The following is a 27,345-nucleotide window of genomic DNA, read 5'->3' as shown; positions in this document are numbered from 1 at the left end:
TAATACTTGAAGATTTCCAATAAAGTACCAAGTTCAGCAGTTCCACCCAATCTGATCCTTGTTTGTACCAGTTCGACTAGCAGAGCAACAACGTACCAACTGCAAGTCTCTATGTTGTGACAAATGCACAATGCAGCTTAATTGAACAGTTAAAAGTAATTCTCTGAATCCACAAACACACCATGGAATACACGGTTGAAGAACAAACTTCTGGCAGCGTTCCCAGGCTCCCTAGCTCTACCAACAACTCCAGAAGGACGTGATATTCCCAATGAGGACAAGAACTTTTTGCACTAAAATTCCACAAACTATATTACTCATTGAAGAGTCAGCCCAACGAATAAACCATTCGTTCAGAGAGCTCTGCACCAACAGCCATCATGTATCTGTGCAGATGAGTCTCCATGTACTGCCTTTCACCAGAACCAAAAGCTTGCCTCAAATCCTTAAGAAAGAAAAAGGTCAGTTACTTATAAGCACAAAACAGGTAAAGACAGCTGGTAAAGAATATTTTTGCATGATTTTCCCAAATAATATGCTAACTGAAGCTATCCTTTTAGTACTAGGAGCTGCAAATACATGCAAGCAGAGACTCAAAAAGTAGCAGCATGTCAAGTCTCTCAATCTGTTAAGGCCTAATTTTTCAATGGGATAACCATCTTGGAGAACCAAATCAGTATTAATTACTTTTTTTGCTCTCTCATTTGTGTTTGTCATTTTTCATTTCAAAGCACATAATTTTTAGAAATGACTTCATTTGTGATCCACATTTTTCTGTTTAGAGTAACTACAATTAGGACTACATTACTTAGCACAAAGGGAAGTTATTGTGACAGGTCAATTAGCATTACTTTGTATCTCAGACGAACTTCCTTCAACCCAATCAAAATGCTACCAACATTTATATCTTCTACTTTGGGCAGTTGGATGTTACTGCTCTCAGCAACCAATTTGTCATCTGAATCTTCATAATTAAATTCATCCCTTTCCTCATCTTCACCAACAAAAATATCATTTGATCCGTGAAAGTGTTGTTCATCATTTTGCTCCTCATAATTCTCAAGGTTACTAGGTGGAAGAGGCTGTCCATTTTGTGTGGCAAAATCAGACAAAACCATGTACGGTTTCCTGTTGAGCAGTGGCTTGGCAACATCAAATGGAACCCACCTGATCAGAAGAAATATTGTCAGTTGGAACAAAGAAGATTAGGCTGGTATCAAAACCCGTCTGACCAAGGCTCTGCAATACCAGGTATTGGTGAATAATACCACTATTCAACAAGAAAAACGATTAACATTTAAGACACACATTAATTAAAACAATAGAAACAGCTGAAGTTCATGGTCCCGCCAGCTAAATGATTAAGCTACATAAGAAGTGCCGTGTGGCTTGATTTTCGAACAGGATAAACCTCAACAATTTGGGGTTCCAGCAATTACACACATAAAAAAGGTTTAAAGATAACATTAGCCTTAAATTATCCAAAAACATGTCAGTTAGGCTCTCATACTGGCTCAGTTGGTTGAAAATAGTACTACGGACTAGGTGATAAGATCGGGCAGTCAAAGGGCTTGATTGTCCACATGACACAACCACTTGTCAGCTACAACTACATAAGTGTTAAACCTTTAACAACAATTTTTATATATATCTTATTGATGGCACTTTTCTTGTGTAGGATTAGATAGCAATAAGCATATATAGCACTTTTAAAACAACTAGTCATGACATTAATAATCTTTTTCTGTTATTGTCCTATACTATGCCTAGGCCACAACGGAAAATGACAAAATGAAGCTTATTAGCATATAAGATGCACAGAGACTAGGCTCCAAGTCACTCACACTAGATGCCACAATAGATCAGGTCATCTATTTAACAACAGCATACCCAGTGAAATCCCACAAGAGGAATTGGGTAGTTGGAGTGTAGGCAAACCTTACCCTACTTCATGGAGTTAGAGACGCTTTTCTGGAAGACCCTCGGCTCGAATATAACAAATCAAAGTAGGTATGTGTAATGACCCTCCAAGTCATTTCCTCTGTTTTCCGATTTTTTCAGCGTTTAGAACTTTCCTTTAGCGACCCCAAGTCATTTATGACTTGCTGGTACTGACTGTTCGTTCGCCTGTTCGTTCGTTTGGATTTTATGCTCGTTTCCCTGTTTTGGAGGATTTTGGAGATTGAACGGTTGATTTCTGTCAACTCCAGGAAAATGACCTCAAAATGAAATTTTTGATGGTTCCATCAATTCCGTAATGTTCATTTTAGGTTAGTAACATATCCAGCTAAGAGTCCCGAGCTTTTGATGCGAGTTAGAGCCATTAGGCGTTTTATCCTTTAAGGTTTAGCCTAAGCTAGACTTTGGTCAACATTCTTAGTAAACGTGCTCGCATTGAAATTCGTCAATGCGGTCAGCTTCAAAATGTTGAGTTTGTTCTTGAACGACCTTTCGTGCAGTTTCCAAGGCTTTCGGCCTCATTCCGAACTCCCTGGTGGATTTTGGCTTAAAATGACGCTTGGTGTGGGACCCACTTTTTGTCGAGATGACCACCGATGGAAATTTCAACAGCGCCTTTGAGTCTGGAAAGTCGAATTTAACAGGGTAGCATAGTCTGTTTGAACGCACGGAGTTCCGAACGAATTTTCGAACACCCCGTCAATGACTTTGAAAATGAGAAAAAAAACAGTTGGTAAAAGATCTGGTGCACCCAGCCCCTTGCCTTCGCATTCGCGCGGTGCCGGCCGCGTTCTCGCTTCACGACTGCGCTGTCGGCCATATAAGTCATGCTCATTTTTAGGTTTTTTTTCTAATTTTCAAAATTGAATATTTTGAGCTACAAAACTCCGTTTAGGGTGATTCAAAGTCCACTGTGTTTGGGAAGTTCATGATTACGTTTTGGAGTGCTCGGGGATCATCAGAAGTGTTAAACCTTTAACAACACTTTTTATATATATCTTATTGATGGCACTTTTCTTGTGTAGGATTAGATAGCAATAAGCATATATAACACTTTTAAAACAAATAGTCATGACATTATAAAAGATTATTCCCATTACTTTTTCTGTTATTGTCCTATACTACGCCTAGGCCACAACGGAAAATGACAAAATGAAGCTTATTAGCCATAGAGACTAGGCTCCAAGTCACTCAAACTAGATGCCACAATAGATCAGGTCATCTATTTAACAACAGCATACCCAGTAAAATCCCACAAGAGGAATTGGGTAGGTAGAGTGTAGGCAAACCTTACCCTACTTCATGGAGTTAGAGACGCTTTTCCGAAAGACCCTCGGCTCGAATATAACAAATCAAAGTAGGTATGTGTAATGACCCTCCAAGTCATTTCCTCCGTTTTCCGATTTTTTCAGCGTTTAGAACTTTCCTATAGCGGCCCCAAGTCATTTATGACTTGCTGGTACTGACTGTTCGTTCGCCTGGTCGTTCGTTTGGATTTTATGCTCGTTTCCCTGTTTTGGAGGATTTTGGAGATTGAACGGTTGATTTCTGTCAACTCCAGGAAAATGACCTCAAAATGGAATTTTTGATGGTTCCATCAACTCCGGATTGTTCATTTTAGGCTAGTAACATATCCGGCTCAGAGTCCCGAGCTTTTGATGCGAGTTAGAACCATTAGGCGTTTTAGCCAAAGCTAGACTTTGGTCAACATTCTTAGTAAACGTGCTCGCATTGAAATTTGTCAATGCGGTCAGCTTCAAAATGTTAAGTTTGGTCTTGAACGACCTTTCGTGCAGTTTCCAAGGCTTTCGGCCTCATTCCGAACTCCCTGGTGGATTTTGGCTTAAAATGGCGCTTGGTATGGAATCCACTTTTTGTCGAGATGACCACCAATGGAAATTTCGACGTCTTTGAGTCTGGAAAGTCTAATTTAGTAGGGTAGCATAGTCTGTTTGAACGCACGGTGGTACAAGATCTGGTGCACCCATCCCCTTGCCTTCGCGTTCACGTGGTGCCGGCCGCGTTCTCGCTTCACGAGCGCGCTGGCGGCCATATAAGTCATGCTCATTTTCATTTTTTTTTCTAATTTTCAAAATTGAATATCTTGAGCTACAGAACTCCGTTTAGACCTTTCAAAGTCCACTGTGTTCGGGAAGTTCATGATTACGTTTTGGAGTGCTCGGGGATCATCAGACACTTATCGTTGGAGGTAAATTTTGCCCCAAAGTGGCTGCCCAAGCTTGATTTGAAGCTTTAATGGTGGCTTTCTTGCATGAATTGAATTTCGGCTATTTCGAGCCCCGAATTGTGTTCCCTTTAGGGATACAAGTTCAGGGAGGAAAAATGAACCTTTTACGGAGTCAATTTCGAAATTTCCGATGCGGCTCCCACATTCCCACTTTAGATTGCGAAATTGGTCCGTCTTTGTTTTAAGTGATTTTGGTGTCTAAACGTCCGTATTGATGAGGTGATCAATATTTTGTCAGCGTGGTGACAATTGGAGGTGATTCGGAGGTGGAAAGCCTCAATTTGGTGGATTCAGAGTGTGCGTGATTGATTTCGAGGTAGACTATGGTCTCCCACTTTGACTGAGTTTTATTAGATTTTGTTTAGTATATTGCATGTGATACAGGTTGGTATTTGCCGAGATTAGAGTTCTCTTATTCCGTTTTCTTGAATCCCGATAGAGTCTTAGACTAGAATAATCCGGTGAAATCCTTAGTTAGGCGTGGGCCTCATTTATGGTATTGCCTTAGCATTATTATCCTCTTTAGGATTTACATTGATGGCGTTAGGCTAGGTTTAAGCGTTGGTAGCTTTATCATGTGATGTACTGCCCTTATAGCTAGGCGTAGCTTCCGATAGGGCTTGTTGTAGATAGTGTACCTTTATGCTAGTGCCTGAGACATCTATGGCTCGTCGTAGCCGTAGGTTTGGCTTAACTGTCCTCATTGGAACTGAGATGGCATATTTTGGGTAAGGCGTCAATCCTATAGATATTTTCTCCCCATCTGAGATTGAGTCGTTTCCTAATTTCTTCGCTTTTGTTTAGCGGTATGCTTGAGATACCTCTATATCTATTATCTGTTGTTGGGCCCGACGCCGTATTCGAGGAGCGATTGGATCCCAGGTTAGTTCCTTTGCCTTAATAGTATGGTATGACTTGATGTTACTCTTCGAAATATGTGTCTTGTTTGAATGTTGGTGATGGCATGATTGCATTGATTGAGCATTTTCACATGTTTTGTGGTACGATCTCAGTACCTTCATGGGTTTTCACTACTACTTTTGAGAAGAATTTCTCACACTTTTACTACTTTTAAACTGATTTTAACTAGTCATAACACTTGGATCATTTGGACACTGGTTTTGAGATTTACGAGGCGTCGAAGGCGTACTCCTTTTATACTGACAGTTTCAGGGGCATGAGGATGCACTCAGTTTTTATTGATAACTGGCACGGCGTCGCCCTTTTTCTACTTTGGCTGCATCTGGGATGCCTTTAGCCTATACTTGACTACCCGGCGCGGTTTCGTCCTATTCTACATCGGCTTGGCTACTCACTCTCAGATACTACTACGGGGATGCTATATGTTTATATAAGACCTAGTTCAGGCCCAAGCAGTGTATACAAACTTTCCCGTCCCCTATGGGCCCCTCTAGTTGGTACACCACTCAACTAGATAAGGGAGCTACATGGGTCCCACCTGGCAGGCTGAGGGCCAGGGTGGGTCTACACACTTATTGATGATCTCTGAGAGCCACCGATGTTGTTACTAGTTTTACTACAAACTTATATTCATTAGCATCGCTTATCACCAGTATATTTATTTGTTGTTTGGTCACCCGATTTTATGGGGGTCGGAGGTATGTCTGTCATTGTTTGTACCTTCCAAGGATATGGGTGTCCGAGCGGTTATTATTTAATTACACTTGTACTTATCTCTAGTTTTATTTGTAGGTTGTCCGTCGGGTGTCATAGTTCGGAGTTGTTACTAGTATTTTTCTGCTAGGTTCAACTGGATTAATCCTTAGGTGACAATGTGACTAGCGGTGACAGGTAGTATTCCATTCTTGATTAGTTGACTCCTATGGTATTTCTTATTGTAAATAGATTGTTGGTTGCGCTTTCAAGTGCGTTTCTTGACTCTGCTCTTTCATCTATGTACCCATCTCTTTGCCTTATTTCATGTACTACCTTGTATTAGCTCCTGATTAGTTACTTGTGCGGTATTTACCTGGTTATATGTTATTTATACTTGCTTTATTTGTGAAGCTCAGTCGGCCTATGCCTATTGAGTACCATTCGTTTGGTAATCATACTACACTTCTGCCCCCTGCAGATCATACTACGGGTTATCGTCGTTGATTTGGACTGGTGCGGAGCAGCTTTTCATTCAGAGATTTGGTGAGCTCTTGGCATCCAGAGTTGTCGATTTCCATCTAAGTTGGATTAGGACTAGTCTTTATTTGCTTTAGAAGACCGTCTGTACTTATATTTGTATTCTAAATGTTGTGTAGTCCTGTTTTGATTAGATGCTCGATTACTGATTGATGTCAGGTTTTGGGGTGGTTCCCTGTGTATTATTTTGTTGTTCTCATTACTATTTATTTTTCGCTTTATTTGTTCATATTTTGCTTGATAGTCCTTTGCCTCTGGTTTCGGTCTAAGGGTTTAGGGTTAGGCTTACTTGCTAGGGGGTGTTAGCAGGTGCCAACATGACCTGAGGAATTGGGTCGTGATAAATTGGTATCAGAGCTCTAGGTTGACCGGCATTGTTGGTATGATGAAAATGCCGAGTAGAGTCCTGCAGATCGGTGAGGAGACTTCCGCATCCTATCTTCGCGAGGCTATGGGGCATATTTAGGAAACTTTGCCCTTGACTTCTTATCGTGTGTTTCCGTTCTGAATGACCTCTAAAATTGCTTCTTTAGAATCCACACTCTTAGATGGATAGCATGAGGTGTCGATAGGCATGGATGGAGTGTCAGCATATTCTACGAGGGATTCAGCACTTGGTCAGGGCCTCAGTTAGGCACAGATCTTAGAAAGGGATTGGTTGTTCCCTAACAGGGTTCTTTGCCTGTTTATGATTATGTTTTGGAGTTTCTTGAGTGGGTTGGTCGTACCCCCACACTATTCCCTACGAATCGGGATATGAGCCAGGAGTTTTTCAGGGGATTGTCTTTGCCGCTCTATTTGGCATCGAAGCATTTGATAGTAGCTGGGTTATTAGCCATGCGAGGGTCGTAGAGCAAGCATGCCTTGAGGCTTACAAAGATAGTGGTAAAAGGCCTCGCCATGAGCACGGTGGTGACATCATCCCACTTTGGGGTGAATATCAGTTCAGCGAGGGTCATCTTCCTTCTCGACCCATTAGGCCTACAACGGTAGCACCTCAGGATCCAGGAGGTTCTGAAGTAGGTGATGAAGCTTACAGTGGACAAAGTTCAGGTTGGACTTCTCGAGGTGAGCATTGGGCCTTCAGGTGTTGGAGCTTATCCTATTCCAGCTAGGTCCTTTCAACAGGTTGATATTGGTGATTGTTAATATGAGGGTGGCGAGGTAGGCCACTTTGTTAGAGAGTGTCGCAGGATCTCAATGAAGTCAGCTAGGGGGGGGGACTCTTATGATAGGCCCCACCAGATGTTCCGGCAGGGCCAGTCTAGCCAACCTGTTCAGGCAACATTGCATGCTTTTGGGGTAGCCAGCACCGTCAGGGTAGTCCTAGCATGGGTCAAAGTTTGAGAGGCTTAGCTTCGGGTTCAGCAGGCCGTCTTTTTATAGGTCGTTCTTCTCATGGCTGTTATGATTGCGGAGAGTTCGATCACTGGTCCAGGGAGAGCCCCTAGCGAGAGTTGATCATTCATACATTGTCGACATCTATTAGTCCTCAGACTAGAGTTGTTGGGCCTTGTTGTATCTGTGGAGAGCTTGGCCATCGATCTAAAGTGTCCCCAATGTGGGGCTCGTGCGTAGTTTGCTCAAACAGGTCAGTATTGTGGGTTTACGTCATCTCCAGTTAGAGGTTGTGCTCAAGGTGTTGCTGGTGGTACTTCAAGTGTTCAGGTTGAGGTCGGTCAAGATCCGTTCATGCTCCTACAGGTTGGCCAAAGGCCGAGGGTCCAGTTATCAATTATATTTGGGTGAATTCATTGTTTTGTTATTCATTACCTTTATTGTGGGGTTTTCATACCCATACGCGCCTATTTGATTTGTTATTTGTCCCATGACTATGGTAGCATCCTTACTTGGACTTATGTTTTTATGCTTCAGTGTTGTAGTTGATTTCTTTTAATAATTGATCGACTACGTCAAGTTTATGTGTTGGGTAGTGGTGGTTGAGAACCTCCTCGTGCCTTTGCCTTGGTGGTTTGATATGAGTTTGCGGCTAGACCAGGTTTGTTAGTTCTGGGAGTTTCGGTGCTGGTGGATCTAGTTGGCTTAGAAGATCACCTCAGTTGCGTGTTGTCCCGTTAGATTAGTGGTTGAATAGTTCTTCTCACCTTTGTGCATTGCTAATGTTGCCTTGATTAGTATTTCTCTATGGCCATTCCAGTTTCCTTGGCTTAGACGGTTGTCTCCATTGCTTGGCATTGTTTGGTTCGTAATTGGAAGGTTTGTTGTTGAGGCAGTGTGTGAGTGGAGGAGTAGCTTTTTGGGAGTCGCAATAGATCCCTCTTGTCTATTCTTTCTGTTGCGTTATCAGTATTTTCAACCCTAAGGCTGCGAAGTTGAAGTTTGCTCTCTTTTAACTACTTGGTTGGTTCCTTTATGGCATTCTGTGTGTTTGGGTTTATTGGAAGTTGGGAGATTTATGGTTGTTGGAGTTATGAGAAAGGTAGGATAGCCTTCGATAGTATACGATAATCCTAGTTGGTCGTCTCTTCCCTTTTGCCTTAGTCTTATTTTCGATTGTGATGTGGCGGTCCATTCGTTCAACCTTCTAAAGCTCTCTTTTGAGGGTTTTGGTGCTGACTATGGTTAGTTGGGAATTTGGAAAGTGTGATCTCTCATTGTGCCTTGTCATGGCTGTTGTCGATTCTCTGCGGTCGTGTTGATAGCTCTTGAGGCTTTGGTTGCCACTTGTAGTTGGAGCAGTGGTTTTCGTTGGTGGTTTCAGAGGTAGCCTGAGCTGGAGGTTGGGAAGTTGGCTAGGAGGTTTATCTATAGGATAAGGTCAAAGTAATTCGTGGAATCTGTGATTTTTAATTTGTTTAGGATGCGAGGTTCACTTCTGTCATATTCGGTAGCTTGCGGTGTTTGTTGATGGGATTTGGTGCCTTTGGACCATTACCAATCGGTTTAACATGTCTGTGCACCGCCTACCGGCTTAGTTTCAACTCGGATTGTTGGTTTTTAATAACGAGATTGGAATTTCGGGCTTTGCCCCGAGCTGCTTCCCTATTTTGGGTTGTTGTCATCCCAAGGTTCAGTTGAAGTATGTGACCCCTTCGAGGTTGTGTTGTATGGTTCTGTAAGCAAGTTTCATATGGTTTTCCTTTGATGAATCTAGTTTGAGGTCAAGTTCGGGTCATTTGAGTGAGAGTTAAAGCCCAAAAAAAAATTGGAGAAGTTTTTGAAGTTGGAAGTGAATTTGAGGATTTCCTCTCAACGGGAGTTCTAAGAAGGCGTTGTTCGACCTGAGAGGGTGTTCGAGGATCTGGCGGAGTGTGCAGGTCGGGTACCCTCTTCTTTTCGTGCTTTCAGGCTGTAACTACACCTCTACTTTTCCGGACGAAAGTTCTTTTAGTAGTGGATATTGTAATGACCCTCTAGGTCATTTCCTCCGTTTTCCAATCTTTCCGGCGTTTGAGCTTTTCTATAGTGACCCCAAGTCATTTATGACTTATTGATACTGACAATTCGGTTATCTGGTCGTTCATATGGGTTTTATGCACGTTTTCTTGTTTTGGAGCATTTGGAGTATAAACGATTAACTGCTGTCAAAACTCCACGAAAACAACCTCGAAATGAAATTTTGATGGTTCCATCAGCTCCGGATTGTTCATGTAAGGCTAGTAGCATGTCTGGCTCAAGTCCCGATCTTTCGATGTGAGTTTGAGCCATTAGGCATTTTAGCCTTTACGGTTTAGCCTAAATTTGACTTAGATCAACATTTTTGGTAACATGCTTGGTCTAGAACGACCTTTTGTGCGGTTCTCGAGGCTTTTGGTTTCATTTTGAGCTCCCTAGTGGATTTTGGCTTAAAATGACGCTTGGGTGTGGGACCCATTTTTTGTCGAGATGACCACGAATAGAAATTTTGACTACGACGTTGAGTTCGAAATGTCAAATTTAGTGGGGTAGCATAGTCTGTTTGAGCGCACGAGGTTATGAACGAATATCGAACATCCTGTCGGTGACTTTGAAAATGAGGAAAAAAACAGTTGGTAGCATATCTAGTGAGCCCAGCCACATGCCTTCGCCTTTGCGTGGCACCAGCTGGGTGCGGTGTAGGCCGCGTTCGCGCAAACGGGCGTGCTGGCATGCGCGTTCGCGCGCTTCGTCGACCGTATAAGTCATGCATGTTTCCAGTTTTTTTCTAATTTTTCAGAGTTGAATATCTTGAGCTACAGAGCTCTGTTTTGGGTGATTCGAAGTTTAGTATGTTCAAGAAGTTCATGACTATGCTTTGGAGTGCTCGGAGATCATCAAAGACTCGTCGTTCGAGGTAAATTTCTCCCCAAAGGGGCTGCCCAAGCTTGATTTGAAGCTTTAATGGTGGGTTTCTTGCATGAATTGAATTTGGGCTATTTCGAGCCCCGAATTGTGTTCCGTTTAGGGATACAAGTTCAGGGAGGCAAAATAAACCTTTTTACGGAGTCAATTTCAGAATTCCTATTGTGGGTCCTACATTCACGCTTTAGACTTTGAAATTGGTCTGTCTCTGTTTTAAGCGATTTTGGTGTCTAAACGCCCATATTGACGAGGTGATCAATATTTTGTCAACGTGGCGTCAATAGGAGGTGATTCGGAGGTAGAAAATGTCAATTTGGTGGATTCAGAGCATGCGTGATCGCAAGGTAGGCTACGATCTCCCACTTTGACTGAGTTTTATTAGATATTGTTTAATATATATTACATGTGATATAGGTTGGTATTTGCCGAGATTAGATTTCTCATCCTATTTCATTTCTTGATTCCCGATTGAGTCTTAGACTAGAATAATCCCGTGAAATCCTTAGTTAGGCGATGTACCTCATTTATGGTATTGCCTTAGCATTATTATCCTTTTTAGGATTTACATTGATGGCCTTAGGCTAGGTTTGAATCAAAGAAGCTTTATCATGTGATGTACCGCCCTTATAGCTAGGCGTCGCTTTCGGTAGGACTTGTTGTGGATAGTGTACCTTTATGCTAGTGCCTAAGACCTATGTGGCTTGCCGTAGCCATAGGTTTGGCTTAGTTGTGCTCGTTGGAATTGAGATGGTATATTTTGGGTAAGGCGTCAATCCTAGAGATATTTTCTCCCCCTATCTGAGATTAGCCGTTTCTCGATTTCTTCGCTTTTGTTTAGCAGTAGGCTAGAGATGCTTTTATATCTATTCTCTGTTGTTGGGCCCGAGGCCGTATTCGAGGAGCGATTGTATCCTTTGCGTCGATAGTATGGTATGACTTGATGTTACTCTTCGAATTATGTGTCTTGTTTGGATGCTGATGATGGCATGCTTGCATTGATTGAACATTTTCACATGTTTTGTGGTACGATCCCGATTTCTTCATGAGTTTTCACTACTACTTTTGAGAGGGCTTTCTCACACTTTTACTACTTTTAAACTGGTTTTAATGCGAATCGTACCACCTGGATCATTTGAACACTGGTTTTGAGATTTACAAGGCGTCGAGGACGTACATCTTTTATACTGACAGTTTCAGAGGCATCAAGGATGCTCTCAGTTTTTATTGATATCCGACGTGGCGCCGCCCTTTTTATACTTTGGCTGCATCTGGGATGCCTTTAGCCTATACTTGACTACCCGGCGCGGCGTCGCCCTTTTCTACATCGACTTGGCTACTCCCTCTTCGGTACCACTACGGGATGCTATATGTTTATATAAGACCTGCTTCGGGCTCAGGCAGTGTATATGGACTTCCCCGTCCCCTATGGGCCCCTCTAGCCGATGCACCACTGAACTAGATGAGGGAGCTACAATGGTTCTACCTGGCAGGCCGACGGTCGGGGTGGGTCTATACGCTTGTTGTGATCTCTGAGAGCCACTGATGATGTTACTGGTTTTACTACAAACTTGCATTCCTTAGCATCGCCTATCACCAGTATATTTGTTTGTTGTTTGGTCCCCTGATTCATGGGAGCAAGGGGTATGTTTGTACCTTTTGGGGGTATAGGCATCCGGTCGATTATTATTTGATTACATTTGTATTTATCTCTTGTTGTATTTTTAGTTGGTCTGCAGGGTGTCATAGTCTGGAGTTGTTATTGGTATTTTTCTGTTAGGTTCAGTTGGATTAATCCTTAGGTGGCTATGTGATTAGCAGTGACAGTTAGTATTACATTCTTGATTAGTTGACTCCTACGGTATCTTCTTATTGTAAATAGATTGTTGGTTGTGCTTTCAGGTGCGTTTCTTGACTGCGCACTTTCATCCATGTATCCTATCTCTTTGCCTTATTTCATGTACTACCTTGTATTAGCTCCTGATTAATTACTTGTGCGATATTTATCTGGTTATATATTATTAATACTTGCTTTTCTGTGGAGCTCAGTCGGCCTATGCCTACTGAGTACCATTCGTTTAGTACTCATACTACACGTCTTCCCCCTACAGATCATACTACGGGTTATCGTCGTTGATTTGGATTGGTGAGGAGCAGCTTTTGATTCGGAATTTGGTGAGCTCCTGGCATCCGGAGTTGCCGATTTCCATCTAAGTTGGATTAGAACTAGTCTTTACTTGCTTTCGAAGACCATCTGTACTTATCTATTTGTATTCTATAAGCCTGTACTCCTGTTTTGATTAGATGCTCGATTACTGACTAATTTGGGGTGGTTCCTTGTGTATTATTTTGTTGTTCTCATTACTATTTATTTTCCGCTTTATTTGTTCATATTCCGCTTGATAGCCCGTTGCCTCTGGTTCTGGGCTAAGGGTTAAGGGTTAGGATTACCTACGGGGGGAGTTAGCAGGTGCCATCATGACCCGAGGAATTGGGTCGTGACAGTATGAAAAGGTAAGACATAGCAACTAATAAAGAAACAATAACAACAAAATTGTGCAATAACCGAAATACCATAAACAACAGATGATGACAGAAAGCAAAAGTAAGACACTACAAGAATAGGCTAGTACTACGACAGAAACCACCAAGCCTAAACCCATTGAAAAGCAAGACAACACTCCACTACCTACTAACCTTCTATCCTATCCGCGACCTCAACACCCTCTTATCTAAGGTCATGCTCTAAGTAAGCTAAAGTTGTGCCATCTATTTAACAACTGATTCAAAACAACTAGGCATCAGTTAACCAACAAGTATTCGTCAATCACATACATGGCAATGCCAAATGCCAACCAGCAAGTATCAGTTAATCACATACATGGCAATACCAAATGCCATCTCTGAACAAAGAGGAATAAATGAAGATCTCAGAACAATTACCCATCATGATTTATCCCCTAACCTACTCATGCCCATTTTATCTTTACCCAAAATACCCCTATTAATTCCCTATCCCCTGATTAAATTACCGACAAATTTGTCATTTTACTCTGACGAAAAAAAACATTTTTTTAGTACAACTCAGCTATCATCGTCCAGAAGCTCACATCATCATTATCCAGAGCCCTTTCTTGATGCTCCTCTTTTCCCACCGCGTCAGCAACCAAGCTGACACCGACAAGATTGGTACAGTGTTGGATGCAACAAATTAAAAATAATTTCAAATTGAGTTTTATATCCAAGCCATGTTAATTAGAATTTGCTCCGTGGCTGGCTAATTTTTGACTAATTAAATCCTTGGAAAAGAGAAAGTGGGAATGGATTAAGTAAAGCCACATATTCACATAACTCGAGAACCTCAGCATCTCTTCATGTTGGGGACGAACAAATGAAATCATCTTGTGCAAAATGTTTTTCTCTTCATCATCAAAACCACATTCAAGGCAACTCCAACAAACTTTCTTTCCAATTGTACCTATGCATCGGCTTAGCTTACCATTTTCAGCTTCAGCTGCTTTTCTGATTCTCCAATTCCCTCTCCCCAATAAACCATTCTAAACTCATAAAATTATCTGCATTCATGGCTTTTAAGAATCAATTTATGCCTTCTAGTCAAATAAATTCTCATTACCCTGCCTTTGAGCCCTCTCAAGGACAAGATGCAAATTCCTATTTTAATTCCACAATACATTGGAAAGGTGGTGTATAACTTCAAGGGGTGGAAACGAAGCTGTACAGGTGAGTCCAAATGTAAGGGAGAGTCTATCTATTGTTTCTAATGTTCTATTGAAGACAACAGCTTCTTGATGCATTGGTGAGTTCTAATGTTGAAAAGTTGACTTCTCTTACTCCTATTAACACTATTAAGAAACTACAAGTCGGTGGAAATAGTACTTTCTCAGTTTCTCTCCAAGTAAGTTTCTAACCTACAAGGTGAGTATATCTTTGAGGAAGGTGAGGAAGATATGTTGGATGTTAATTTTTACAATGCTCCTAGGCACGAAAACCAAGGTCTGGTAGCTTTTAAGAAAAATCACCTTTTAGATTAGTGTATCTACTACAACGCAGGTTTCAAATCGTATGAGATCACAAGGTTTAAGAAAAGAGCAGAAGTATGGTTCGAATGGGTAGAGAGCAGCCAATACCAGATGAGAAGAATCAAAATTAGCATTAAAGTCCTGAGGTGGTTGGTAGCCATATTTTATTGAAGCTTCAAAAGTACAGGGGAGGACACTTAAGAGGTGGAACATGAAGGACCACTTTTCGGATTTTTAATGCACTCTTAAATACAATGAGAAGGGGAGATACATCAGTTTCATTGCAGTTCAGGGTAAGAATAGATCAATCATTATTACACCTGAAACTAATAACAAAGGGGGTTGGGGGAACATAGCACACAAAATAGCTGGTTTCATTTATAAACTTGCTAAAGCACAAGGAATAGACAGAAAAGAAAAAGTGCAACAGGGGAAATCATATAAAGAAGCTTTTCATCGCGGCAGATGGATGACGAAGTCAGTTGAGACGGCGAAAATCCAAAACACAACCAACAACATTAAATATGATCGGGGAAACAACACAAAAGGTGAATGACATTCTGAGTAGATGCGTCGTTGGAAAGTTCCAAAATAAAGGACAAGAAATTCCCAATTTGAATGACGTGAGGAGATGGACTTGCAATTCCTGAAAATCAGTAATAGAAGTCAAAATCTTTGCGATGAACGATGGGCATTTCTTGTTTGAACTTCCGACAAGGAGAGTGGTAGAGCATGTTGTGACGGGCCAATGGATCTGGAAGAGGATGAAGCTAGATCTTGATTGGTGGAAACCAACCATTGGATGTTGGCCGGCGAAAAATCAAGAGAGACTGGGCCTGGATTAGGATCCTAGGATTACCCATGAATCTATGGTCCAAAAAGGTTCTCGAGGAAATCGGGAATCGTTGTGGAGGATATATTGAAACGGAGGAGACTTCGCTAAAAGATCATCTCCACTGGGCCAGAATTAAAGTGAGAGGGGACGGGCAGAGATGTCCCCAAGGAAATAGAAGTGAACAGTGAAGGATTCACATACACCATTCTGGTGTGGTGTGAAACTCCGGTGACAGTGAGAGTATCAGAGGAGAAGAGAGAGGAAAGGGGCAAATATCTCGTGGGCATTATCCAAAGACAGGCTGGGGAAGGGTTTCACAACCCCTGTCGGCAGAATATGTGGAGGGGCACGGGAGTACTTCAAGTGAAGGGGCAGGCGCCAGAGGGGGCCCAACTTTAAAAGAAAAAGTTAATAAAAGGGGAAAGCTGATGTAGTATGTCTCCAGGAGACAAAGCTAGAAGGGGAAATTACAAACTATGTCAAAGAAATATGAGGCAGCAGATGGGTTGATCATGTGCAATTGGAGGCAAGTGGAACAAAGGGAGGGATAGTCATAATGTGGGACAAAAGAATTTGGGAAGGTATGGCCATCAGTGTAGGGAAATACTCAATGTCTTGTAGTCTAACATGAATGAATTATGTTCTCAACTAGCACATCACAAGTGTGTATGCACCAAACGACAGAATAGAAAGAGAGGAAACATGGTGGAAATTGGGGGCAACCAGAGGTCTAATCAATGGCCATTGGGTGCTGTGTGGGGACTTTAATACAGAGAGATCCATATGAAAAGTTCAATGGCAGCAGAATCAACACATCAATGACACAATTCTCAGAGTTCATTGAGGATATGAAACTGATGGACCTAGAATTAGCTGGGGGAAATTACACTTGGAGGAGTGGGGATAGACACCACAGCTGCCCGGCTTGATATATTTTTGTTATCAGAAGACTGGGACTCAACCTTCAGGAACATTAAACAATCAGTAATGTAGAGGGTGGTATCAGACCATGCTCCAATACTTCTACACTGGAGAATGGGAGGGGTCCAAGACATATTTCAAGTTTGAAAAATGGTGGCTAAATACGGAAGGATTCAATGACAGAATATGAAGCTAGTGGGAATCTTTCAATTTCCATGGCAAACCTTATTTCATCCTGGTATCAAAGTTAAGGGTCTTGAAAGACAAGCTGAAAAAATGGAGCAGAACTGCCAATGGTAATCTGAAACAACAAAAACAATTAGTCCTAAATCAGTTAGCTGAACTTGAGAGCATACAAGAACAAAAAAAGCTTGGAGGAAGGGGGGATAGCTTCTAAGCTGGCACTCATCTCAGAGTTTGAAGTTATAAGCCATGAGGAAACAGCATGGAGACAAAGGTCCAGGCAACTTGGCTCAAAGAGAAGGGGAGAGAAACACTGGTTTTTTACCATAAAACAGCAAATGCACACAGGAGAGTTAACACAATTGACAAGTTAATAGTCAATGAGGTGTTAGTGACTGAACCAGAAGAGGTGAAAAAGGTGGTAATTGAGTACTATGAGAACTTGTACTCAGAAACTGAAGATTGGAGGCCTGACCTGAATATGAGATATTGTTCTGTGATCAATGAAGAAGATAATAATATGCTAGTGGCCCCTTTTGAAGAACAGGAAATTGTAGATGCCATCAAATCCTGTGTTGGGGACAAGGCACCAGGACCGGATGGATTTACAATGGCTTTTTTCAGCCACTTCTGGAACATCATCAGTAAGGAGGTAGTGGCAGCTCTTAAGGCTTTCCACAAGGATGGGACTTTTGAGAAAAGTATAAATGCTACCTTCGTGGCTTTAATCCCAAAGAAGGTAAGGGCAATGGAACTAAATGACTTTAGACCCATAAGTCTAGTGGGGGGAGTATATAAAATCTTTGCAAAGGTCCTAGTAGAAAGGCTGAAAAGAGTGATGCATAAGTTAGTAGATAGGCAACAAATGGCTTTCGTCAAGAACAGGCAGATCATGGATGTAGTGTTGGTGGCAAATGAGTGTGTGGACTCTCAAGAAAAAAAGTAAACTGGATATTCAAAAAGCATATGATCACCTAAATTGGGAGTTCTTAATGAATATGTTGCAGAGGATGGGCTTTGGTTCTAGGTGGCTCAGGTGGATCAGACAATGTATCAGCATAGTAAAGTTCTCAATTCTGATAAATAGAAGCCCCTGCGGTGTTTTCTCCTCCCATAGGGGTTTAAGGCAAGGGGATCCACTGTCCCCCTTCCTTTTCATACTTGTCATGGAGGGACTAAGCAATGTAATACATACAACAAAAATTCAGAGGATGGGTCAGAGGATTTCAAGTGGGAAAGAGAGCAGACAATAATCTAGAGGTTACACATCTGCAATATGCAGATGACACTCTAGTGTTTTGTGGAGCCACAGGATAACAAATGTTGATTTTCAGAGCTATCTTCAACATTTTTGAAGCAGTATCTGGTCTGCATATAAACTGGAGAAAGAGTTTCATATATCCAGTCAATACAGCCAAACATTGAGGACTTGACAAAAAAACTAGGGGGGAAAGTTGGTGAACTCCCAACCACATACCTGGGAATGCCCTTGGGAGCTAAGAGCAAATCCAAGAGCATATGGAGTGGTGTGATAGAGAAAAGTGAGAAAAGGCTGGCAAACTGGAAAAGCCAATACCTATCCTCAGGTGGTAGACTCACATTGGTTAATAGTGTATTGGACTCTATCCTTTCATATACGATGTCAGTCTTTCCTACCCCAGCCAGTGTGACTAATAGACTAAATGTTGTTAGGAGAAAATTTATATGGAAAGGAAGTGAAGACAAGAAGAAATATCATCTAGTGAAATGGGAGGAGCTACTGGAAAGTAAGAAAGGTGGGGGCTTGAATATCAGGGAACTAAACATACACAACAAAAGTTTGATGATGAAGTGATTGTGGAAGTTTGCATCTAAAGAAGAAGCTTTATGGAAAGAGGTGATCATGGCATGCAGGACAGATGGATGACAGAGGAAGTGACAACCCCTTATAACTGTAGTGTATGGAGATCCATCAGGAACCTATGGAAACTAGTTTCTTCAAGAATAAGTTGCAAGGTTGGAAATGGAGAGAAGGTGGCTTCTGGAAGGATATATGGTGCGGGCAATGGCCTCTGAAGCAGACTTTTCCTGAGCTATACAATTTAAGCCAAACTCAGGATGCTACTGTGGCTGATCTATGGACAAGACAAGGTTGGAATCTCCATTTGAGAAGGAACCTAAATGACTGGGAGATAACCTTGATAGCAGCTTTTTCAGAATACAGTCCCTCAAAATTTCAATTTGACAGAAGAAAAGGACAGACTAGTGTGGAAGGTGGATAGCAGGGGTATTTTTACTGTCAGGTCAGCGTACAAAGATTTGACAGGAACAAATACTCAAGAGATAGGATGGCCATGGAGAATGATCCGGAAGACCAAGGTACCCTATAAGGTAAACTACTTTACATGGCTACTGGCAAAGGAAGCAGTCCTCACTCATGAAAACCTTAACAAGAGGAAATTCAACCTATGCTCTAGATGCTATCTATTTGAAGAACAGATAGAGACAGTCAATCACCTCTTTCTGCATTGTAAATGCACACACCAATTGTGGCAGATGTTCATACACAAGGAAAATAAGGTGGGTAAATCCTGGGAGAATCAAAGAAGTACTAAGAAGCTGGATCAGTGATGGTAATGCAGGGAAGAGGGAGGAGAGATGGAAGATGGTTCCAGCATGCATTTGGTGGACTATATGGAAAGAGAGGTATCAAAGATGTTTTGAAGGCAAAAGAAGCAATATACAGAAGATAGACTGCTTAGGCCTTTACTATTTTTGGTGTAAACAAGTAGTTATAGACAGCACAGAAGATGTTTTTAATGTAATTGACTGGCTGTAATTAGACATACTAGGATTCTGTAAATAAACAACTTTTATGATGGGGGACTACATGTTTGGTATAGTATACCTCTGGATAATATAGAAGTAAAGCTTACCATTCTCAACAAAAAAAAATATGTTGGATCAATGTTTTGACTTTTGATAATGCAACTAGACAAACAGTTATCTCTCCTAGGCAAGGTTGCAAGAAAAAAAGTATAGAAGAAAGAAGAGTTGGGATGGTAAGGTGAATGAAGATTTTGTTCCGCGATACTTACCAATGTGATTTGCAAAACAAAAGGTGACAATGTCAACAACTTTAACATGATTCAATAAATCCAATAAGGTTTGATGAAGAATGACGTGATTGGACAGATTTGACGAGGAAGTCAATTATCAATTTCATCAAGGTATTACAATTGAGCCATTCGGTTCCCTTAATTGTTTCATGTGTAAAAGAAAATTGGAGCTTGATAACTCCTCCTTCTTCGCTTTCCTATTTAATCATTATGTAAGTATACTCATTTGTAATATCACCACAGGGTTATGCTATAAACTCTGTGATGATCATCGAATATTTAGTTCTTTCTAGCTCGTATTTTCTACATGTTGTTTAGTAAGGGCTCTTGATGCCTCAATAGGATTAGTAAAGGTAAGCTTTGCCCTCCTTAATTGTACTCTCTTCTTTGAGGTTATTTTACTATTATATTAATAAATAAGCTACCAACCTGGTGGTATATAGTAGCTTCAAAAAAACAAAGCTTGTATGCTTGAAACTTCTTGGTTATACTAGTCAATGGAACAGCAGGGGAAATGACAACTTGAAAAGGAAATGAAAGAGAGAGAGAGGGAATGACAGGTCAGATTGAAGAAGTGGATAGCTCCGCCTTTGATTAACTAAAATAATGTCCCTATTATTAATGGTATTGCAAGGGATTTAAAGGATATAAGAAGTGAGCACATTACTAAACTACTATCTATCTATATGTGTGTGTGAATGTGTGCATTTATATATAAACACGCCCCATCAACAGACAGTGCCTATGTATAGTAGTCTGAGGACCTACTTCAAAATCAAAATATACTTGGAAAAGCTCTCTTTGACTCATTTGGCCAAATAGATTTTTGTTGTTGCGAACTCGAAAACCGAAAAGGAATTCAAAAAAAATTCTGGGGCGGAATCATAAACTATATAATTAGAATTATGATTTAAGAGTATCTGTTGGAGCATCAAATAGACTTGGAAAATCTCTCTTTTATCCATTTGGCCAAATAGATTGTGTTTACTTACCCCAGTCACATCCCTTAAATATCCAACTAATGACTCTGTATCCCTTTTCTATTTCAATGTTATAAATTAGTAGTTCAGATATTTACAGTGCTTAAGATTCGATAACTTAAGTTGTTCTCTAACACAAACTTCAGCCATCATCTATATTTCACAAAATTGCTCCTTACCATAATTCTTTACCTTTCTTTTGCTTCTTACTTTAAAAAATTATAGAAATCAATTCAAGCAAATGAGGATAATTGAAAATGTCCTCACCGAAGGCACCAGTAAAATGCTAGTTTTACATAAGCAACAAGAAAAATGGACCAAATATTCTGCTTAAACAGAACCAGGCCAAAATTATTAACTTATATTGGAAACTCAAGACACTGCACCCTTCTTTCTCTAAAAACAATACTCGCAAATCTAGAACAGGAGAAACACTAGCAATATACCTAAAACATAGATAGCAGAATAACAAATTTTTAAAAGAAAAAAAGGGCACTATCCTTCATCTCAAATAAACAATTCTGTTCATAATCTAAAACAGAAGACAAACTTACTGAAAACGCAAAGGGCAGAGCAGCTCAGAAGGTCGGTATGCTGCTTTGTATCTCATTTTGCTGCAGGAGTGGATGTAGTAACCCAGATAATAGTACTGGAGACTACGGCAATGTATTTGATTCTGTGTAACCCACGTTATCTCTTGAAGGGCTGAATACTTACCTAATGATAAGAACGCAAGATCTGGATCCCAGAATAAATATTTACTTGACAAACACTTGGGGAGAATATCTATGACACCAACTGCAACTAGCCGTCCATCAATCAGATACTGCTGATGGAAAGAACCAAAGCCACAAGGGGGGACAGTAAGGTCCCCCGACGGGGGAACGAATATTAAGGGTGTATCAACCAAAAATGTCCTGTATGAGCTCTCAGCGACTTCATCAGGAGAATCATCGTGCACTCTTATCTGGTACCTCCTATACAAGGAATATTCTTCGGGATCAAAACTGGACCTTTTAAGACGAACCTCAAATCTCCTCCTCCTTTTGAGCTCGTGGTTTTCATGTTCTGTTGATAAGAAGCTCTCTTTACTACAGCTTCCTGATGAGGATTGCTTCGACTCATTTTGGTTGCTGACTACGGAATCTTTATCAACTTGTCTTTCGGAAGAATAAAAGTTTATATGTCCATTGCAAGCTCTAACTAATAATCCCAATGATTCTGCTAGGTAGTTTAAACGGGCAGCTAGTTTTGCAGCAATCACTTTTGGGGTATCAGCAGCTTGCCCCCTTTCCCCAGCCCCCAATTCTGATGATTTTTCATGTTCAACACCTTTCCTTTGTCGCCTTAAAGTAGCTGCAATCTGGAATGAGATGCTGCTGGTAAATAACAGATCCTCTGACCCTTCAGTGGCTAACTTTCTTTTCGCAGGTGCAACCTTTTTTACAGAGGCTTTTGGAAACTGAAAATCAGAAGAAAGATCCCCACTTTCAATGCACATATGTACTGCATTATCTATCAGACTTTCCATACGGGGGATCAACGGTTCAGTTTTGTACTTTTCTTCAAGGTTACCTGTCAAGGACTTCGTTACTGCAAGGCTTTGACTTTGGCTGGAGGTAGTGATTTGTGAATTGCCTGAAGTATCTGTTGCATCCATCAACTCATCTGAACTTTTATCTAATGTGCCATCCAGAAACCTAAACAATCAATTTTCTTCAGGCTGAATCATCTATAAAAAAAATTCAAAATTGAATGCCAAAATAGCCAAAGATCATGCCTAAATTTTTGATGTTTGTGGAGTCACAGATTACACACTAGAATTAATGAACTAGATATTAACAACAATCAAACTCTAAATATGATTACTTTTGATTCTACAGTTAACCTCTCTCTCTCTCTCTCTCTCTCTCTCACACACACACACACACACACATTATAACCCAAGAGCAGGGGCGGAGCTACATGTCACCAAGGGTGGTTAGGCGAACACCCTTCATCGGAAAATTATCCTGTGTATATTGGTAAAATGTGACTTCATATTGTTATAAAAAACATTTTGAACATCCTTGAAACAACTAGCTAAGATGGTCTAGTGGTTTCGGGTGTTCAGAAAAGGATTTTATATGTGTTTGCGGGAGTTCAATTCCCAGCAGTTTTAGCGTATTTTCTCTTTCTTTATCATTTTCATATTAGCAACACTAATCCATTATCATTCATTACTAATTTATTGCTCATTAAGATATTAGAATCATGAAAGAGAGAAATAAATAAATTGCTGAGGATTAAAATAGATTCCTCAATACGAGAATAATTAATAAATTTTTAGATCTATTTTTTATCACATGTAAATAATTTTGTGCTATAAATATGTTAATGATATTTATTAAAATAGTTCTTAATTAGAGACCTAACAATATAATCTCCGAAGAAAAAAATAAAAGTACTAGTAGTCAATTTTTAAAAAATATTTGCTTAATTAAAAGCTAACAAACATATCCTAAAAAGTCTTATCTACTGCAAAAATTGAAAGTGAAAAGGCTAAAGAAAAGGCCCTCTTCTGATTCTGCTCTCCCTTTTTATGTCTCGCTGTTATTGTTATCGTCGCCAGAGGAAGCCTAAATGTGGTTTCAGCCTATTCTCTTTTGCTCATTTTTTTCTCTGTCCCTTTACTTCATATTAAATATAAACTCATTAAAGCTAAACATTACACAGTTTTTAAAAAAATTGGTACACCCATTCGTAAAAAATTCAATTACCAATATTGTGTAGTTTGATTTAAAAAATTTCTATGCATTCATTTGTCAAAAAAACTGTTAATTATTCAATAGTTGAACACCCTTCGTGAAATTCCAGGCTCCGCCACTGCCCAAGAGCATCAAATAAACCCTGCGACTCAGTTACTAAGCCAACTGTCCAAGCTTTCTTTCATAGTTCGGCAATGGCTAAAGCATGGGAGTGTCCAAGTGTAGTACACCATTAGCACCTTATGGTCCGTAAACGTGATATGGCACGGTAATGACAGATCCTAGAAAACAAATCTATAGAAAGAAAAGAACTTCACTGAGGATATTAGGATAATTATGAAAAACGTATATAAGCTTCAGAAGCAGGGGAAACACGACCACCTACTTTTAGATGAACCATCAATCAACAACAGTTGTTTTCACAATAACCACTCAATTGCTTAGAGTTAGAAGCCTTTCCTGTGTTCTCAAATGCATTTTGAACACGCACTTACAGAAAAGACAGTCCCACATGACTAAGGAGCATGGAAATTTCCAACAACAACATACCCAGTGAAATCCCACAAGTGTGGTATGGAGAAGGTAGGATGTACACAGACCTTACCGCCGGCTGTTTCCAAAAAACCCTCGGCTCAAAAGTCACAGCCCCAAGTAAGAGAGAAAAACAATATATATAGCATAATGGAAAAAAAAAAGCGATGTAAATTTTACAAGATAAGAACAATAACGAAAGCAAAGTAATGTGAAAATCAAAGGCAATAACAACACAACTATAATGGCATGCCTAGGCCTACAACCAACCCTAAATTGGCACAAGGCAAGGCACCATTCTATCCCTACTAGCCTTTTACCCTAATCCGCGACCTCCACTCCTTTCTATCTAAGGTCATGTCCTCGGTGATCTGGAGTAGCGTCATATCTTGTCTAATCACCTCTTCCCGATACTTTTTCAGTCTACCCCTTCCTCTCCGCATAACCCCCAAATCCAACCGCCCGCACCTCCTAATTAGGGCGTCGACACTCCTCCTCTACATGTCCAAACCATCTCAGTATCGCTTCTCTCATCTAGTCTGCCACAGAGGCCACTCCCACCTTCTCCCGAATAACCTCATTCCTAATCTTATCACTCCTAGTGTGTCCACACATCCATCTCAGTATCCTTATCTCCATAACATGCATCTTCTGAACATTAGAGTTCTTTATTAGCCAGCACTCTACTCCATATAACAAAGTCAGTCTAACCACCATACAGTGGAAATTAGTCTCGAAAATTGTGTGACCCATATGAATCCGTGGAATAAAAGAGCATCGTGGAGTTAAGATTCCAATTCAAACCCGGAAAAAGGTATAAAACAATTTAGCGAGACTGTCATCTATCCACTATTATCATTAGTGGTACCCAAACCATAATCCTTTGAATTGGCACAATAGTAGACATTTCCGGAGTTAATTAGAAGCTTTTCATTTATCAATGGTGTTTTATTCGCAAGCACAAAATTTAACTACTATTAACTTATCGATCTTAAAGAAAAGGGGAAAGTTTAAGATACCTCTGCATTCGTTTCAGTACTCGGCGTTGTTCCTTGGAAGGAACAAAATCATTTGCTTTGAGACGGATGGTATAAGATGGACAGCATGTCTTTTCCATCTCAGGTTTGTATAAGAAACAGCCAGATCTTCTCCATCCTCTATCTAGAAGAGCTACCAAATGGAAAACCAATATATAACAATATAACAAAATAGATAAGGAAATTCATCAAATCCAAAGCATCCACCAGAATCACATGAGAAAGACAGACTGTTGCGTCTATGAAATATACATGGGAGAGTGTCATTCTCAACAAGAAGAGATGCTGTGTCTGCATGTGCTACAAAGTCTTTAAATAGCTTATGGAACTTAAATTACAGCATACAAATTCTAAACTCAATAAGTACTGTAATATGGGTATCCATAAAGAAGGCAATGACATAACGTAAAGCAGCATATGGTGTCATTGTATTCTCTTAGAAAGAAAACAAGTTACCTAATGGCCCAGAACTAAACGTCCCACTAGTGTCAATGCCTTAGCTATCATTGTGGGAAAGGACAAGGTAAATTAATAATATCAGGTAATCCCATGTCTCAGGCAATTAGAGATAGGGTTCAAATAAACAAAAAAAATATGGGTGCTGCAGTATGAATGACTGCTAATTACTAACCTTGATAGTCATCAACTGTCAGACTGCGTGCCCATAATCCTGCAAATCAAGCATATAAATTTAGGAAAAAGCTCCAATTGAAGTTCTGGTATGTTCATGCACTTCTAGTGCAAATGTCCTATTATGAGTTAATTTAGTGCTCCGCTGTACTGTAGTGTTGTAATTTATATTCAATTGATTCATTTTCTTTTAGTGTCATGACTTAATTAAAGTTGGGGAAAAAATACATCCATTTTGCTATATTCTGAGTCAACTTCATTTCAATACTCAATCATTTGAATTCTTTTTCATATAATGAAAAAATACCCTGTTCGCTTCTGTCCCCAACTCCAGTTGGCGCACAGGATGAAAATTGTGGAAAGCATGGGCTGCACTTCTCCCTCTCCCAACTTAAACTTCAGGTTTTTTCTGCATTAGATTTGAGCCCATACATGCGCCTAAATCACACATCATGTATTGTGTCCTTATCAGTGAACCAAAACCCTGGGGCTACTCAATCATTAGTCTTTCAGGAAAAATTAGGATTTCTCTAAAACTAGTGTTTCTCTAAGTTACAAACGTCCTAGCACTGACAAACAAATTACTAACCAAACTAATTAAAAACCCTGGCAAACAAAAAACCTATAGGTGTGTATCCCTTTGCTTCTCCTGTGTTCAAATCGTATTTATTTATTATCCCACTTGTGGGATTTCACTGGGTATGTTGTTGGTTGTTGTTGTTGGATGTTGAGAGACTGTAGAGCCTGAGATAACTTGAGTAAAAGCAGAATATGTCTAAATTAAGCAACACTTTGTTTAACTACAACTATATTCTTTCATTAATATTTTGGGTCTTTAAATATTCCCATAATGGTACATATTCCAAAGATATCAAAATCCTCCGATCAAGATTTCAATCATAACCCAATGATCATTTTTCACATTCGACATGGAGTAAAGTAAAGAAATAGAAACAAGTGTTAAGGATTACCGTGTGAGATACCAGTGGGACCACCAGATTTACAGTAACCACATGAGCTTCTACGGCGACCAACATCAACAACCACAGAATCGCTTCCACCAGCGATGCTATTACTGTTACAGTTACTGTTGCTGCTGCTGGCTTCACTTCTCATCTTCTTTTTGTCAGACATCTTAGATCTTTATTCAATCACCCCGATTTCTAGGGTTTTATAGCAATTACAGAGCAAAACCAAGGAAACCGGATAATTCTGCTGTCATTGATCTGCGAAATACAAAACTAGTTTAGATTCGGTTCGATGTTATAAGGCAGATAAACATTAGCGGAATTGCTAACCGTAGAACAAGTCGTAATGGTTCCTTCAGAGATATCCCCGTTAAGAAAACAATTGGCAATGGAATATGCCTATTGTCGATTTTACTTTTATTGCGTGCTTCCTGTGCACTTCTTTCCTTAATATCTCAAATCCTTTAGAGGAAATTGAATGATTTGCTGTTTTCAGGTGCATTCTTTAACTTTTTGTTTTTTCAATCAGGTGTTATAAATATTATAATAATATTCTAACCAAAAAAAAAAATTATTATAATACAGTGACTGTCTATTTTAGTTGGTTTTTTGGGAAAAAAGAATTCTAATTTTGGGACCAAGTTAAATTTTCCTTATCAATAAAGGATTTTCTTCGTTGTAAATTAATCACTCAAGAAAAATAAGAATTATTGTCTCTTCTCCCTATTATATTATT

General features: G+C 40.1%; 1 protein-coding gene across 2 annotated transcripts; it reads right to left on the bottom strand.

Annotated features, from left to right (window-relative positions):
* On the bottom strand, positions 1–27,119 carry LOC129901524 (arginyl-tRNA--protein transferase 2-like). 2 transcript variants are annotated; one of them, XM_055976728.1, is made up of 7 exons: positions 26,940–27,119; positions 26,613–26,867; positions 25,643–25,681; positions 24,994–25,144; positions 21,251–22,396; positions 852–1,167; positions 1–445 (listed from the first exon to the last, which is right to left on the bottom strand). In XM_055976728.1, exons 2-7 carry the CDS (start codon positions 26,773–26,775, stop codon positions 329–331), a joined length of 1,932 nt encoding a protein of 643 aa, XP_055832703.1. In that variant the 5' UTR covers positions 26,776–26,867; positions 26,940–27,119; the 3' UTR covers positions 1–328. The 2 variants fall into 2 exon arrangements, with proteins under 2 accessions (XP_055832703.1, XP_055832704.1); XM_055976729.1 differs by having other exon boundaries at positions 24,994–25,135.
* Positions 27,120–27,345: the final 226 nt, after the last annotated feature.

Source organism: Solanum dulcamara, chromosome 8 (genome assembly GCF_947179165.1).
Source record: "Solanum dulcamara chromosome 8, daSolDulc1.2, whole genome shotgun sequence".
Taxonomy (NCBI): Eukaryota; Viridiplantae; Streptophyta; class Magnoliopsida; order Solanales; family Solanaceae; genus Solanum; species Solanum dulcamara.
This window is presented reverse-complemented; position numbering and strand designations above follow the sequence as displayed.